This window comes from Grus americana, chromosome 5 (genome assembly GCF_028858705.1).
Source record: "Grus americana isolate bGruAme1 chromosome 5, bGruAme1.mat, whole genome shotgun sequence".
NCBI classification, from domain to species: Eukaryota; Metazoa; Chordata; class Aves; order Gruiformes; family Gruidae; genus Grus; species Grus americana.
In genome coordinates this window covers 36023500-36041536 of record NC_072856.1, presented here as the reverse complement: position 1 = coordinate 36041536, position 18037 = coordinate 36023500, and the positions used below count along the sequence as shown (strand labels likewise).

General features: G+C 34.8%; 1 protein-coding gene across 1 annotated transcript in view; it reads right to left on the bottom strand.

Annotated features, from left to right (window-relative positions):
• LOC129207266 (formin) overlaps positions 1 to 18037 on the bottom strand; it is a 142010-nt gene that overhangs the window by 80019 nt on the left and 43954 nt on the right. Inside the window, exons 4-5 of the mRNA XM_054827950.1 lie at positions 11821 to 12623; positions 7469 to 7619 (exon numbers count right to left, since the gene is read on the bottom strand). Of these exons, the coding sequence (XP_054683925.1) occupies positions 7469 to 7619; positions 11821 to 12623 (954 nt within the window). The remainder of the gene's footprint in view (positions 1 to 7468; positions 7620 to 11820; positions 12624 to 18037) is intronic.

Below are 18037 nucleotides of genomic sequence, written 5' to 3'. Positions count from 1 at the left end.
GTGCTGAAATCTGAACAGATTCAGTTTACTTTACTGATTAAAAGCTAAATCCTTCCTCCTGCTGGTGCACGGATTCTTTCCATAATATTTAAATTCATTGAGAGAAACCATAAGCTAAAACGCTGTCCTGCATATCACAGTGTTTCCCTCCATTCCCACTCATTAACTTTTATGGTGAAGTCAACAGCCTGGTCCCATAAGTAGTCTGCTGAAACCCTCTTCAAACGGAGGAAGAATATCCTGCACAAGAAGCAAGTAAGTAAGCCCCTCAAGCCATTCTACATAAACACCCCAAGAGTTACCAATGAAATTTCAGAAGCTTAAGTCTAGACATTACCTCTTCTACCCCTACTCAAAGGAGAGCCCAGTTTAACTATTTTTCATTTCACATGGATGAACCATAGCTTTATATTTTTAAAATATTTAAAAAATACTTTAAGAGACATGTAATTCTATTTGCAATTCTACCGGCTTAAACCCCCCCACTATTTTTAGCCTTTTGCTAAAGGACAAGCAAATGGCAATTTCTCAGGATAAAATAGGAGGTAAGAAATGAGCTAGTAAGAAACATATCAGTATCTTTATTCCTATCAAAACTGTAAAAACAAGACAAAGCCACAAAATAGATATTTACCCTTTATGGATACTTTCCATATCCTGTATGACTGCAGAGCTTTGTGGTAAACAAGGAAATGCCGTATTCATTCTTCTCAGTACAGCACAAAAAATAAAAAGAAAGTGAGAGTGCCTCGGAAGAGCACGCACTAGCATTTTACTACTTCTGCTCAAGTTTGAACATTGTTTATTATCTGATGCAGACAGCTGAAGACAGTCATTGTGTTTCAACCCTGCAAAGCTTCCAACATTTTCTGCAATATCTACCCTTCTCGCGGAAACCCAAAATTCATTAATTGTAATTCCTCATTTAGTTAGATGGACAAAAAACTTGCTGACAGACATATCCCTTTCAGTTAAAAAAATGCAATTCACTCAAAATATTGACACTCTTCTTAAATGAGAACACATGTTAATAATTATGTGAAGTCTGTTAGAGATAATAGACAACAGAAAAGCCATTATCTTTAATGTCCTCCTGTGTCTTTGAAATGATAATCATTGCACTAAAGGGCCAAAAATGATTGATGGACTTTCATTTGGAGCATACACCTGACACAAATTACTTGACTTTTACTCATTTTTTTGTAAGATGAAGACAGAGTGGCATCACAAACATCCAACTATCCTGTTTCTTGAAAAGTATAGAAAATACTTGAGTTTTTGAGGATAATTTACTAACAAGTGCTCAAATATATTGGAAAAACTAAGGCAACTTCAAAATATGTGTAAGTCCAGCAATGGAGGTACAGAATGCACATGGAATAAATCACAGCAAAGGAATGTCCTTCCCTAAAGTACCTCTTTTTCAGGCTTACAGGGTCTCATAGCTTAATATATAATGAATCATGGTTTTTATTTCATTCCAAAATATATGACCTAATTCTGCCTTTCTTCTATTTGGTACCACAAGAACAGATTTTCGTTCTGCAAATTTAACAGGAAACAGAACCTATGGCTTGAAAATAATTACATGTGCCTATCAGCTTAATAATTTGCATGGATATGTACAGACAAGAAATGTTAACAGTTTAGAATGAATGAAAGCAAAATTGTCTGTATGTAAGACTTAGTCCTTCATCTGACATGCAAATATCTATAGATGAATTTCAGAGTCTGGGAAGGATGTTTGATGCTTCAAATTATATTCGAATCTACTGAAAGCTGAGTTCTTTCAAAAACAATCAATGGCTGGGTTTTTTTCTTTTTCCTTCAGAAAAATAGCTTAGAGTTTTAATACGCTAATTTTTTCAGTTTTCACTGTTTTCATAAACAGCTACGGACCTCAATGGTACTCTACTGAACCTACTTGTGGTTAAATATTTTTGGTACATAAAACTTCATAGCTGAAGTCCATTTACAATTTCACAAATATAACTTATAATAATTTTTTTAAATAAACCATACATTCCTAGACAAATGCTTTAATGTGCGTGTTAGTGGATAACACAATAGGTGCAAAAACCTTATGTCCAGAATGCTACAACTGCAATCTAAGCATAAGAAAATACAGACATGATGATGAAAACAGTCTAGATTAACAATTGCACTTTCACAGCGTGTCAGTGATACTTTAAAAATAGGAGTTAAAAATAGGAGTCATATTCAAAAGGCTTTTAATGTCCAATAGAATCAATACCTAAATTGAAGTTATGTACTAAAATAACCTGGTGGATCTAGCCCTTTTCCTCTTCATTTACAAGAAGCTATAACTTCTACGTAATTTTGAAAAAGCTTAACTAAAGACTACAACACCTTACACGGCATAAATACTTTTAGAGTCAATGAATATTGCCAAGATGCGTCATACCAGTAACTGAACAGGCCAAAACCAGAGAGACATTTATGTGATTCATATTCAGGTGTCAATGAACTTCTTTTCTCCGGTAAACAGCTTTGCTGCAAATTCAACCACTTCAGAACTAGGAAACCACTAGGAAATAAATCCCAGTCCTTCTATACATCATTTATCCATCTAGAGTCTCTGGGAAAGTCAGGATGCAAGCAATAGTCTCTTTTCCATTTCATAGATATCACATCCAAAAAACCACTGCATTGTATTTTCTCGTATGAGATTACCATGCTTTTAGTCTTCCACTTCAAAAGCATTCTTATGAGAGAAGAATTACATTTATTAATTCTTAAATATATTGCACACTATTTTGCTCTCATACTGGGACATAACTAAATATTCATCCAGATAGTAAATTCTCCCCATCCAGAAAAGACAAATTCTACTCTCAAGACATAATACCTACAAAATTAGAATATTTATTTTTATCACTATCTATATAAAACTGTAGAACTTTTATTAACAAGACCGCATATATGCAGAGGAGATAAATGGACAAGAATGAGGGTTTCCTGAAATATTTCAGAGGATGTAGAGTTGAAAAAGAAAAGAGATTCTTCCAAAGCTGCTAAATTGTCCAAAGGAGTGCATGATCGAAGAAGCATGAACAGCCACACACTTTGCAGAGCTTCTAAGCCAGATAAGCATTACCATAACAAAGTTCAAGAATATATAAGTGTACCAGAAAGGTACATCTGACCTTCATTTAAACTATATTATTTTTACATTGTATCACTATCAAGTGAAGGTACTGTATTTTTCCAAAATGAGCTAATATATGCCTAAAAATAAATAAAATCACCCTCTATGCAGTTATTTAAGAAGTTATATTACCATTGCTGCTGGAAGGTTCTTAACTTCCCTTCTCACATACTTGTTAGAATACCTTTTTTTTTTTTAATAACTGCATTTCAAATTCTAATAATTTCATCCTCATGTCAGGATGATAGCCTCTAGAAGCTAGTGTAACTCAATTAATGAGCCATTTTCTGGCAGGCACGAAAGCAATGAATTTGGGAATCATGAAAGTGCTTCCACTTTGGAAAAAAAGAAAGCCAGCTGTTTCCATCCACAGGACAATGGACAGAAAGTGGACTTTATGCCTTTTAATTGAGTAACAGAATCATGATGTTGGAAAGGCACTCAAAATGTCATCCAAAGCATTTCTGCACGTTACGACAGTATCAACTATACGTATACCATTCGAAACAAATTTTCTTAAAGATCTCCCAATACAGAAACATAATTTCCCTAGCCAAAATTGTTCTGCATTCCTGTGTTATCCTTACTCTTAGAAAGCTTTTTATAATTTTTCTTTGCAGCAGCTGCATGCACTTGATGACACTTATCAACCTTCTCTTTTCTAGACTAAACAATCATCATAATTCAATTATTTTCTCAGAGACTACTTTTACACTTTTCATCATTCTCACTCTTCTTGATGCTTTACAGTTAGTAAATATTTTTAATGAAGGGCTGTAGCGCCTAAATCCGGATGCAGTTCTTAACTGAGACATGGCCGAGCAGACTGTCTTGCAAGCAATACTTGTAGTGATCTGTTTTCCCTTTTTTAGCAGTACCACAATTTGACAATTAGTGTTCCTCTTGTGAGCTGTTGTAATCCCAAGATCCTTTCTGCTAACTTATTTTACCAAATCAGTTAGCCATTTGTACCCCATCTCATTTTTAGGTAGCTGCATATCCTGAACTACATTATCTTTGTGCTTACCCCTATTTTTCAGACTGTATCTCTGATACATGAAAGCTTTCTAAAGGGTCTACTCCAGTACATTTGAAGCCTCTCACAACAAGGTGGTGGCTGCAGAGTTAATATTCCATTATCCAGGTTATAAATGAAAATACTGAGGTAACCAGACCCAGCGTAGATGCCCACAGAATCCTCAACGTATTCTCCTATTTTGACATCGAGTATATGTATGAGTATAAATATATTCTATATTATAAATACTTATTTTATAAATTATATATTCTATTGTAAGTATGTTATATACATATATATATGAGTATAAACATATATATGAATATAAATATATACTGAAAAGTTTCCCTTCTGAGCATAACTTGCCAAATGGTACTGGAAAACAGACCATCCGTTCCGTTTATATAGGACAAGTTTTAGGTATTTCTGGCTGAAAATGGTAGATGTCTATCAGCTGTAAGCAACAAAAGCACAGCATACAGTGAATATTTTAATCTGTTTGTGCAGAGGATAAGAGATATAATGCAGTGAATAGGTCAGCAGTAATATGTATTATTAAATAAAATAGCTCACCTATTCCAAACACAAAGTACTACTCCAGATTCTATCACTGCACCTATATCTTGCTCTGGAAGGCTTTCTTACAGAATGTGCGAAAGGGATGTACAAAGAAATGCAAAATGACGCAGCATCAGCTAAAAATTATAATATATGATGAACCTGGTAAGATTCATACGTCTTTCTTCATGTCTGTAGAAAGCATCTTTAACCAGACTATACAACTCCACACACCATGACACGTGTAGCATTCTAAAGACCAGACACGCACAAATTTCTGTACTGAAGAAAAGGATTGTTGTTAAAACCCTAGCAGATAAATACAGTTGTTAGAAAAGAGGCGAGAAAAAGCATGAGAAAACACAAATGAAGCCAGCAGAACTGATAGTTTCGCATTCGCCTACAGGAGCTTTCTGTTACTGTCTACTAATAAACCCTCCTGTAAGTAAATAAAATGCCTCTCTACTACTGTATCGCTTGCAGCCCACCACGACTGATCCATTGGAGCCAGCCTGCAGACATCTGGGCTTTCAGAGAGACAAAGCAAAACACAGGACCATCAAAGAGGAGTAACTCTCTGTAAAAATATTCAGCTGCTACGACGAGTAATTTAACAGAGAAAGATGGAAAGACAGGATACACAATAAGAAAAGGCTTCTGTACTCAATTAAATTCAAACATCATTTGAATTCTAAGAGATGATTTATTTTTAATTTTTAAATTGACCAAACGATGGAAAGTTTAATATTGTTGACCATGAGTTTTTTAATTTTCACAGAAAGCCCTATGAATCCCATGGTTTGTAACACCATGATCATAATTCCATAAGTTTTACCCAACTAAAGACATAGTAACAGATACAACTCTTAATTGACCTCTCAGGTGATTTGGTTTTGTATTTTCACACAGTATTTTAAAAGAACCTTTTTCATTTCATTAATTTCAGTAAACATATCCCAAGTCTTAAAACATTAAGCTTACATTTAATAACAAAACAGAATAATTCAAACAGCAACATAAATAAAGAAGATATCTTTGTCAGAAAATACATTGGTTTTTCACAAGAAATAGTACTTAGTATTATACCATCATTTCCTATATTGTATGGAGTAACTATTATCCAATTCGATTTTGGACGAAGTTAAGAGAGGTCTTTAAAAAATTGTGCTGCTGTAGCAAATAAGTTAGTTTACAGAGCAGCAAGGAGAAAAGAATAATGCAATTTCATGTTTCAGAATACAGATCTAATTCTCTACCTGGTTTGCTGTAATACACCTGGAGAAATAGGTATATTCCCCTAATTGCTGAGATTTTTAAATACAAAGGCAACTGTGCATATTATTTCCGCATTAAAGTTACATTGGTTACATTCTTCTTCAAAATTCTTTAGAAACTTGGTTTTTTCCTATTAAAATATTTTTTCTTCTGAAAGAGGCAAACTGATGAAATGTAAAAAGAAATTTTAGAACAAGGCCATCAGAAATGTGAACTAATGGGATTTACAGATACAGCTGAGTACTACATGCTTGAAACATGTAGTAGATACAATACTTGAAGCATTTCTCAAGTAAAATATGCCAAAATATTCTTCACAGAGATCTTCATGTCCAAACTGAACCTAACATTCGAAGGATTCTAACAATCGATAATTTCTTTAGGGTGTATTTACAAATGCCAGCATGCCCCCATCCTGGCTCCATTTTTCATTTTTCACTTTTTTGCATCACATGAATTTGAATTTTATAAATTCTGTAGCCTTATTTACACTTCTCGTGAACTATTGCGCTAAGACACAGTACAGGAATTTTATGATCAAAGATGTTTTGAAAGATCTGATTGCACTGATATGGTTCTACGTATGTATATCCATGTTATATGTATTATAAAATTGAAAAATGTAGGTAGCATAGCTTACATACAAAGTGCCCTCTTGTGGTTCCAAGCAGGTAAACTCAAAGAGATTTATGATAAAGTATATATTTAAATGGGTTTCTAACATATAATCACGTTGTTTTAGGAAAACAGTATCAATTATTATTCAGCCTAGAATTTTTCCGGCAGCAAATACTCCTAATGCCATATCTTTGTCGTATCTGCACATAGTAATGGAGATGTACAGTGTCTCTCTGTAATGGATCACGTCTGAGGCAGGCCATACCTGCGCTACGGTAATGACACAGCTACTGCATAAATTTTGGCCATTAAAGACATGACTGTCCTGCCCCTTCCTGACACAGCTCTTTAGCGATACTGGAAAAAAAGGGGTTTAGCATTTTTTATTCAAAATGTCTAACAGTTCTTCCTTGCTTTATACTTTATTTTTCCAACAAAATTAATCTTAATGGAAGAGAGGTTTGCTAGAGTAACTTAATGACAGCCTTTAATTATAAATCCACTCAAGGGCAGACATGGGCTGAAAGATTGGCACTTTTAGATACCTATTAGAACTTTCGTTCAGTTCCCCTATACAATATTTTTTCTACCTCACTGGGATGTGGAACTTTCATTTTCAATGGCAAGAAATCTTCCAAGGTAAATAATGACCCCGCTTTCTCAAGCAAGAGTTGAATCAGCAATCCACCTATTTTGCTTTAAAATTAGATTTACAAACCCATCTATTATCTATTACCTATTTGTTCAACAATAAATAAAAAAGAAGTTTTTCTTAAAATGTAAAATTAAACAGTGACGCAAAAAAGCAAATACAAGGAAACAATAAATACCTTTTTGGCCTTGTTTTTTTTTTCGTAAGTCTCTGATAATGGTTTTCGTTTTTCCTGAGTGGTGTCTTTGCAGAATAAATATTCAAACTCAGTAGTATCAAGTATATCAGGTTCTTCTAGTGATTCCCACAATGTTGGCATAGCAGTTTTCCTATAAAGGGAAAGATAATAATAAAATTTCCAATAAACATTCATGAAAAACCATAATAGATCTAACCACAACAGATGAAAATCCATAATAGATTTAAAACTCAAAGCAGCGTGCACTGCTGCTATACAGACAGCATTCCTTCCCTATACCGTGCTCTTGTAAGGAATCAAAATGTTTTGCAGAAGGCCGTACCAAAAAGTTTAGCTATTTAGTACCCCTACCTGCTAGACGATCAAAATGCATTATTTGTACTGTACAGGTTTTTTGTACAACAACCAAATATTACAACTGCAGTTTGTGCAAATACATCTTGAAAGATTTCTGCCACTTCAACTAGGATTAGGAGTATTTCGACAGCAGATTTTTTGAGAAATTCCCAGTAATCTATTTAGACCTATAAAAAAACCAGTATCAACAAATAGCGAACAAACTTTATTCCAGCATATTTTAACAGCACTTGGGGTCATTTGCATAGGGCTTGATTCGCTTCATGTTAGCTGCAGATGTTGTATGCTCATATTTATCCCTGCTCCAGTTCTCAGAAACTAGAGTAATTATTTGGCCTATATTTTGGGAGACTAACCAGTATTCTGCTCCATTCAACCAACTGTAAATTTTAAATGTGGATTCTCTTTCCTTCTTTTTTTTTTTGCCTTCCAAGACCAGATTTAGTTTTGGAACACTTTGCATCTTGTTTACACAACCCTCTAGTTTTATCTGGATTTGGGGCAAATACTATGTAACGCTGCAAACGCGGCACTTCAATTCTGAATGGGCTTTGCTTCAAAATTTCAATGCTTCAGGAAAATATGTGGGACAAAACCGAGTGCTCTTCTTGTCTGTTTATCAGCGGAAGGTGGGCCGCTTCTTCCAGCAGATGTCACTAAAAGGCAGTGAAATTATTTGCAATTAAAAAAAGGTGATGAAAAACCCTATAAAATACAAATGGCTGATGTCACTAAACATACTTTTATTAGACGTAATATGCAACAAAATGCAACACCCATCAATTTAAGGGGAATCAAAATTAATTTCTTTTTTCAAATTTACGATTTTTTCTACTTAGTACTCAACTGTACATTGACTATGATGAATGTTTAAGTAACTCTAATTTTTCCATTAGCATTCGCTGATGCTGCATATTCTGTGCACAGGACATGCTTACAGCTCCATAGCTTCACTCTCCTTGATATTAGCCACAGTGTCAGCCACACTGAAGAATGAAGGATTCTTCCTGGCTCCGTAAGAAGAACTTTGAAGTCCTGTATAGCTGCTGATCTGAGCAGCAGACCCTTGAAGAAGTTTCCAGTTCTAGTGCAGACTATGAAAATGCAGGACCATTACATCTGGTGACCAGCAGTTCACCAGAAAGCTACGACTTAGACCTTACCTTGCATTCAGCAAAAGCTTGATGAACCAGCAATATTTCAGAACAAAAATTTTTATGTCAGTGAATCAGTAGAAAGAATTACAATGTTTATTTATGGACCAACTATTCACTTACTATGAAACAATTTTTCACTAGGAATTTTGGGAAAGTAAAACCAAAATGCTCAGAATTCCTGCTCCAAAATATTTCAATGCCTTTAATTCTGAATTGTTGAAAGAATACGACTGATGTTTCATTAACTGTTTGTTTCTGTCAAACATTTTATATAAAATATTAAAACCTTACAATGCTTTATTATACCAGAATAATGATTCTTTCTCATCAAAATAAATTCAGACAAAAAGCTGTGAACTAAAATAAAACTCATATTTAAATACATTTAAATGCAGATTTAAATGCAGTGCCTAAATGTAATAATAAAAATAACTCAAAATAAAAGTTTAAAAATAATCATAAATAATTTGTAATACTTAAATAATTTAGTGACTTATAGTAATATAATAAGTAATCTGTAGCAAATCATATGCAGTATAATAATTCATTATATATATCAATATATTTTACAATATAATAACAAGATATAATACAGTATGTAATATACAGAATAACATATATAATACTATTACATTATATATTATGACTCTAAATCATATACAATAATATAATGTAATTTATTAAAATGTTTAAAATAAACTTAGCATCTTTGTAACTGCACTTATGCTAAAATAATTTTGAACACAGATAATAATGATTTGAATTTTAAGACCCGAAGAATTATGTCATTTCATTACTTGTATAACACAGGACCTGAATTTTATTTCAGGATTCTAGCAACTCGTAAAACTAGAAATAGTCTGTGTTGCTTAAGCATCCCCAGAAAATACTTTTTGAGCCAACCCTCTTAACAGAGCTCTATGTTACATTAATAAACACTTCAAGCAAAGTTACTATCAGCCAAAATCCAACAGAGCAGCTGAGCAGTACTGAAACCACATACCGCTGTGGCAGTAAGGTATGCGTCCTGGCATAGAAAGTGTAAATGGGAGTAGTTCTTTTCTTCTGTCAGCTGAATAAATGGATAGCATAAACAAAAGTTGTGGGATCATTTCAAAAAGACTGTCTAAAAATTGTTTATTTATGCCTGTTCACCAAACGATCCCTTATAAACAAATCAATAAACCAATATGTTTCATATTAGTTTTAGATTTGCTGCAACGGTATATGCTATTAGACTACTTTCACAGAATCATAGAATGGTTTGGGTTGTCTGGGACTTTTAAAGATTAACTAGTCCCGCCCCCCTGCCATGGGCAGGGCCATCTTTCACTAGATTAGGTTGCTCAAAATCCCATCCAACCTGACCTTGAAGACTTCTAGCGATGAGGCATCAACAACTTCTCTGGGCAACCTGTTCCAGTGTCTCACCAACCTTGTAAAAATTATCTTCCTTATATGCAATCTAAATCTACCTCCTTTTAGTTTAAAACCGTTGCCCCTTGTCCTGTCACTACAGGCCTCGGTAAAAAGTCTTTCTCCATCTTTCTGATAAGCCCCCTTTATATATTGAAAGGCCACAATAAGGTCCACCCTGAGCCTTCTCTTCCCTAGGCCGAACAACCTCAACTCTCTCAGCATGTCTTCATAGGAGAGGTGCTCCAGCCCTTTGATCATTTTCACGGCCCTCCTCTGGACCCACTCCAACAGCTCCATGTCCTTCTTGTACTGGGGGCCCCAGAGTTGGACGCAGTATGCCTGGTGGGGTCTTATGAGAGCAGAATAGAGGGGAAGAATCACCTCCCTTGACCTGCTGGCCATACTTCTTTTAGTGCAGCCCAGGATATGGTTGGCTTTCTGGGCTTCAAGCTCACTTTGATGGCTCATGTCCAATTTTTCATCCACCAATATCTGCTCTGCAGGCCCTCTCTCAGTCCATTCATCCCCTGGTCTGTATTGATACCGGGGATCGCCCCAACACAGGTGCAAGACCTTGCACTTGGCCTTGTTGAACTTCATGAGTTTTGCATGGGCCCACAAGGTCCCTCTGGATGGCATCCCTTCCCTGAAGTATATCTAGTGTTTTATCCCAGCACTAATTCACAATAAGATTGGTAATTTATTTTTTTTATATTTTTTTTTTTAAACTATAGTGGTCTCTATCAGTCCTGAGACTCCTCCATAATGGATACTTCATGCTTGAGGTTCCCGAGCTGCATATATTTATACATATGGTTTACTTTTCCTGCTCTGACAGAGTTATACACAGAGGTTAGGTTCCAGTTTAACTCTTTCTAGAACTGGAATCATAGAGGATGACACAATGTAGCACTCTGAAAATGGTATCACCTTCAGTGACTGCAAAGCAAAAATGAACCTCTAAGTTCTCACCTGACCAAAATTTAACATTTCAATTCTAATTCTAATTAACATTTAAAAAAAAAAAAAAGTCTTTCTAATCTCTTGGCTATTTTTTTTCTCTTTAGTGATAAGTCTAGGAACTACCTTGTCACTAGAGTTGTCCATGGAGCACTTTGGAAAAAACAACAAAATTTATTCTTGTTATAGTGCATATAATTTCCATTTATAATGCAAATAATTTTAATTTATATTTAATATTTTAAAATAATTATCTATTTTTAGACTTCTAGAACTGATTCAATTTTTTCTTAAAACATGTAAATTCCATGCCTCTACACTGATACTGTTACACATTCCTAGACTGTTAACTTTTTGTTATTAAGTCTTCTATAGTACACATACCCTTGTATCATGGCCTATAAATAGCAACCCTAAGTCCAAATAAATATATTTTACCTGCTGCCTTGTAATTGTATCCGTGTCCAATACAAAGGCTTCATGGGACGGCTAGGTTCAATGGCAGGTTTTCGAGGACCTTGGTTTGAAGATAAAGTGCTATTAAAAAAGAATCCAGGCCCAGGAGGTGGAGGGGGTGGAGGTAACCCAGATCCAGGCAGTGGAGGAGGAACAGGAGGTCCGAGCCCTGGAAGCGGTGGTGGTGGTGGTGGTGGTGGTGGCGGTGCTTGAAAATTTCTACAGCCTTCAGAAAGTGCAGGTGGCAGTGGTGGACCAGATCCAAACTGAGATGTCAGTGAAGTCAGATCCATTGGCAAAGGTGGTGGTGGAGGAACTAAACCTGGTAGTGAAGAATCAGGAAGGGGGGGAGGAGGAGGAGGTGGTGGTGGTGGTGGAGGTGGTGGTGGTGGTGGTGGAGGCAGCATTTGTTTCGGTTGACACGATAAGACACTTTCTGATGACTGTGCATTGTAATTGTCCTTATTTTCACTTTGGGCAGAAATACTATGTGACAAAGAAGAAATATTAAGCTTTTTGGGTACTATTTGGTTATTTTTCACAGCTCTGTTTTCTTCTTCACTAGGCTTTATGAAAGTTTCTCTGTCAGTCTGTATACATACGTTTCGGTATGTCTTTGGTGGGTTATCATCTTCAGTAGAAACACCAATATCTTTTGCTTTTTCATTTCTTCTCTTTAATTTATTATCGAGTTCATTCTTCAGATGTGCAATGGCTTCCTCAAGCTGAGCAGTTGATACAGCATGTTCTCCGCGAATATGGAATACCCTGAGTTCGAACTGAGACTGTAGGACAACAAGAAAAAAACCCTTAGTGCAAATATTTTTCTAAAGTGTTTATTTTGTAGTAATTTAAAATCTTCACATTTAGACTATGTTCTTACTTTAAGCAAACCATAATGACAGAAATACTTCACTTTCCCAGTTCTAAATGGCTTTATTGCAAGCTATTATATAATTGGACAATTACTAGTCTTTAAAGAAATGTAAGTAGCATGTATTTCAACAAAACATATTTTATGACTAAATATCCAGAACATCAGTTTAGCAAATTCTAACTTGTACCTTGTTTTTAAGCAGACTTAGTAGTTTTAAATTGCTGAATGCAATAATTAATAGTTCATTATGGAAAAAAGCTACCTTTTTTGAATGGTATTGCACTTAATGACATGATTTTATTGCCTATGTCATTTCATAAATATGCCATATATATAGTTAACATGTTAGCAAGTAAAAAAATAAACACAACAGAAGTTGAAATTCCTCCTAGATAAAACATTAAATAAACAAATTAAACCACTTTCTTAATCTATTAAAAGTGTTCTCATCAATTAAATTCAGAGGTAGACATAAATTATTCTTCAAATTTATCTTTCCTATTAGATTAAAACTTTATTTCTAGCAGATAGATTTCAATCTACAATTCAGGCAAAATGTATCTTAGAACCAAGAGGATCAAGAGGATTTCACTGAGGTAGAGAAAATAACAATCTTTGAAGCATATATGTAAGGAAGAAAAACCCCACTTTTCTTACCATATATCAGAAAAATACAAACCATTTGACACAGAAATATCTCCTTTAAATAATCCAATCCAATCCTGCTATTCCAGATGATTAAGTCCCTACAAGCTCTTTGCTGCTATGCCATGATACTATCAGGCAGCTGACTGGTGTTATCTTACTTCTTTGCAAGGCAATGACTCCTGAAGGAGCCATTTCCCATGGTTCTTTCAGGATCTCTGCACAAAGGGAAGCCCACGTTTCAAGAGAAGCAGATAACGAGCTGTGATTTTCCCAAATTCCTGCAGGCACAGCAATTTACGCTTAAAAAATTGCCACATAGTGCTGGTCAGAAGTGGCAACGTAGCACGCCCTACTTATCGTTCCAGCTTTGTATTAGGTCAGAGTTAATAGTTTACAGCATTAATTAATATGCATTCAAGTCATGCATGTGTAGCTCAGTATGGCAAATACAGTAGTGTAATATACTCTAATTTTATATCATACAAAGAAGCTTGAATAGATATGCCAACTATATATGCTATTTCCTACAGCTTGGGTTCTGATCAATTTGTTAAGATAAAGTCCAAAGTAAACAATCTGAAAACACTGGATACAAAATGCTCCTTTTCTTAATCGGCAAGTGTAAATGTGGGAATTCAAGTTTAAAGTCTTGCAGAGATGATCAAACAGAGGTTTGTACTGGAAACAACCCAATTTCTATTAGTTTTACAGAAGAACTAGGACTAACATGTATACAACAAAAAGAACATTTTTAGCTTAGCTCTCTTTCTTTTCCTACTGTTACTCTATGAAAGTTTGTTCTTGTTCAGCTTAATTATTAGTTCAGTTCAACTATCACAAGATTTTCTGCCATTTGAATTGCTCCAGAGCAATCACCTTTCTTTTTAAACTTGGCATACTTATCCACAAAGGAGGTAATGAAGTAAGTTTGCCTTAGGGAATTTAGCTATTTTGTTTATCATAGTATTTTGCCCCTATTGGACATCAAAAACTCCCCAATAGAACAATTTACTTTGAACGTTAAAGAATTTCCCAGCAGTAAATCTGAAGTCACCTTAAAAACACACTGTAAAACAAGCACAGTATTTAACAGAACTACTTATTACATTTAACTGGGCACGAAAGCAACTGTGTTAGTATTATATACCTTTTCAACTACAGATCTTCAGTCTTTAATTTACAATATAAAATTGGTGGTTTAAACTCGAAATTATATGTGAGATGATAGTTTTATGCTTTGTCTTGCTTTTTACTCTTTCACATTTCCAAAATTATTTTCTGTTAATAAAAATAATAAAATTATTACCATAAACAAGAATTAAAGCTAAAATGACTAAGCACAAAAAAGAAAAGCAGGCTTAACAAAAATGACACGTTGGGGATCTGTGTTGAACATCTCATCAATGGAAAAGATCAGTCTTTTCCAACTGGCTGCAATATAAAGGAGTAATAAGTAATAAAACAAGTTTTTAATTTAATTACCTTACATCTCAAAATAAATCTTGTTCACAAAAATAAGATTAAGTAATATTGACATCTTTTCAGTTTACATAGCTATGACAGTATTTTCAACAAAATTCTCAAGAATATTGATATTAATATGTACTATTTTATATATATATACACACACACATAAATAATGCATACATATTCTTAATAAAGGTCTGCTTCCTGGCAAATATTTCTTCAAAAGAGATGAAACGCTCTAAAATCTTATAATGAATCAAATGGAGATCAAACAGCATCCAGTCATGCCACGCAGGCAGAATTTAAACATTCTCTTTCTGTCATGTAATATGACAAGTGTGTATAAAGTCTATCACATTTTCTTTATTACATCACTAAGGACAAATTAGATACCTTATCAACATGTAGTATTAAATAATAAATAAAACCAACATGTACTAAACTTAGGCATCTTTGACTCCTGAAAGTAAGTCAACAACTAAAAATAATTTTTTAAAAAATTACAATTTTCACTTGTCTGTGCCTTAAAACTTTTTACATGGTACTGCCTATTAGAATGAAATCTCAGAATTCAGGCTGCAGAATACTTACTGATAATCACTAGACCTCAACATCCAAATCCTGAAGAAGCCTATGGAGAACTCAAACTACAACGAAATTAACTAAAATTAACTAACTTTAATTAATTAAACTAAGTTTAAACTAAAATAAATTTTGATGCAACCTTTTTGTCAATACAACCATTCATTATGATTTCTTCACTTTACAAATGGGTTGTTCTTTAGAACTTGTGGGATTTGTATTAGTTTAGAATCCTTCTGATGCATTATACATCAAATTTATAGTTAGCATTTTTTATTATAAAGATAAGTCACTAAATTTTGCTATAGCAATTGGTGATACAGTACATATCCAGGCAAATATTTTCTTACAATTACAATTCATAAAAGGATGGATAAGAACAATGGAATCTTTTTATAATTTACATTATTATAAACAAATCTAACATACTGAAATGGAATATAATAGAACTATTTGCATCTCACAATTTCAAGTGGGAAATAAATCAATCAAAATTACTTTTATACTATATGCTGTCACCAGAATCCTGAAATATTAAAAACATAATGTGAACACAGAGACATTTTATTGAATAGAAATTAGTGTTAGAAGCACTTGTGCACAACCTTTCCAGTTAATATATTGTTTTCATCTAAATGGGAACCACGGGGTTTTTTTAATATAATACACATATGTCTAGCAAAGCTTACCATTTTATTTCCAGGTGTCTGGCAACACTCCTTTAAAATGTTTATGATGGGTACATAACAATACCTGTGGCTGCTGGGACCAACTGATTTTTAGCTAACTTCAAACCTACAGGGATTTGAATAGATACAGTTCAAATTATTCAGTATCTTGTTACCGAATCCTGTCAGCCATTACTACTATCACTCTACTACTATACCGAGTCTGTTTTCATGGCACGTCATCTACCAGACTCCTGGAGTCCTTGGGAACTGCTGTTAACATGAACAATGACCAAAGACTGTCATCAGAATATAATAGTTTGGTCACAGATATTTTAAGCAGAATGAAATGGAAAAAACCCAAAATAATTCAGCAGATGTCTGAGGGAGGGAAGGTGTGGGAAGAAGGCTGGAGGGACAGAAGATATGGGAAGAAGGCTGGAAACTAAAGCTTAGAAAGCCACCCTATGCAGCCTGAATGAACATGAGTTATTCCTGAAGATGGGTAGAGGGTTTGGAAACCTATCAGAGTAAAATGTCCACATAAATTTCTGTATAAAATGAAAGCAAGACATTGAGAAGAACAATTAGGGAGATGTTCATCAGCATGGTTTAGATGTACAGAATAACAATTTTTTGCATTTGAAAAATGCATTTGCCACTCTGCTGACTTGTTTAGAAGCCTAGTTGCCTGCTTCTCAACAACATTGATATAAGAAATTGGGATTGTATATGTAGATTCAACACCCAACAAACTAGTGCAAGGAACACATTTTTCAACTCCCCTGACCATTTCACTTTCTTGCAGCATTAAGCCACTCTTTCAGAGAGTCTATCAAATCAAGCCCTCAGGCCTTGGCACGTAGAGGATTTCTGGCTTCTCATTGTATCGATGAGTCTTGCCACCCAGTCAGTGACATTATCTAGTTTTTGTTACATATTCCTCCCTCTCCTGTACACACACACACACACACACACACACAGAGAAAATTGATACTTACAGCTGCCTAAATTTCCATGACAGTAGAGATATATTTTCTCCAGATTACTGTTACAAATACCAGAATAGAGGCAGGTACATTTCAATAAAACCTTATTACTCTTTCCTCTTCATATTGCCAGCTCAGAAGAAAATAGAAGTATATAAATAAATGTACGGTAAAAGCCTTAATGTGCCGAAATCAGATTTCAGTTATAAATTTGAAAGTACCTCCTGAGTACCTTAAACCTAATCCACACAGCAGTACGCTACTGAAAAAAATTGCCTCACCTTAGTACAATCTTTTTTGCATTCATTGTCAATATTAAACATGGAAACAATGCTATGCTAGCATGCTGAAGAACACTGTTAGAATTCAGAATTCATAATAATTTTGTCACTCAAGGAAGTGGTCTGAAAACGCATGCTACGATTCCAAAAAGAGAACGGCAAGCGTACACAGCCACTGAAGGGACTGAATTTTCTAGGTTCAGTCTACGTTGCCTTTTGTCTCCATCTCACCCTTACTGGATAACACCTCCCTCGTTTCCTTAGCTTCTTTCCCTTTCTATTGCTGAAGAATACTTCCACTGTACCCTTAAATTTGCTTTGCAAGATGTAATTCAACTTGAGCGCTGTCAACTGTCCTTTTAATCCTATTGTTTTCTGACCTCTAAAACTAGCCTTCCCGGCTGATGCACCTCTTTTTCCATTCTTCCATAGGCTTGCTGCTTCCACCCAATAGCCATTTTGAAGCGGTTGAATAAATAGGCAGTTCGGTCTGTCCTTCTCCCTGAGAAGTCTTCTTTTGCTTCCAAATCTGCCCTTGCTTGGACCGCAGGTGTCAGAGTTTTTGCACCTCTGATTCTGACTAAGGAAGATCCATGCTTATTTGCTATTCAAGCCTCACCAGTACATCTCTACTCACAAATGAGTTTCTTTAATTTCTCCAGTTTTGCCCGGTACGTGCTGCTGGAA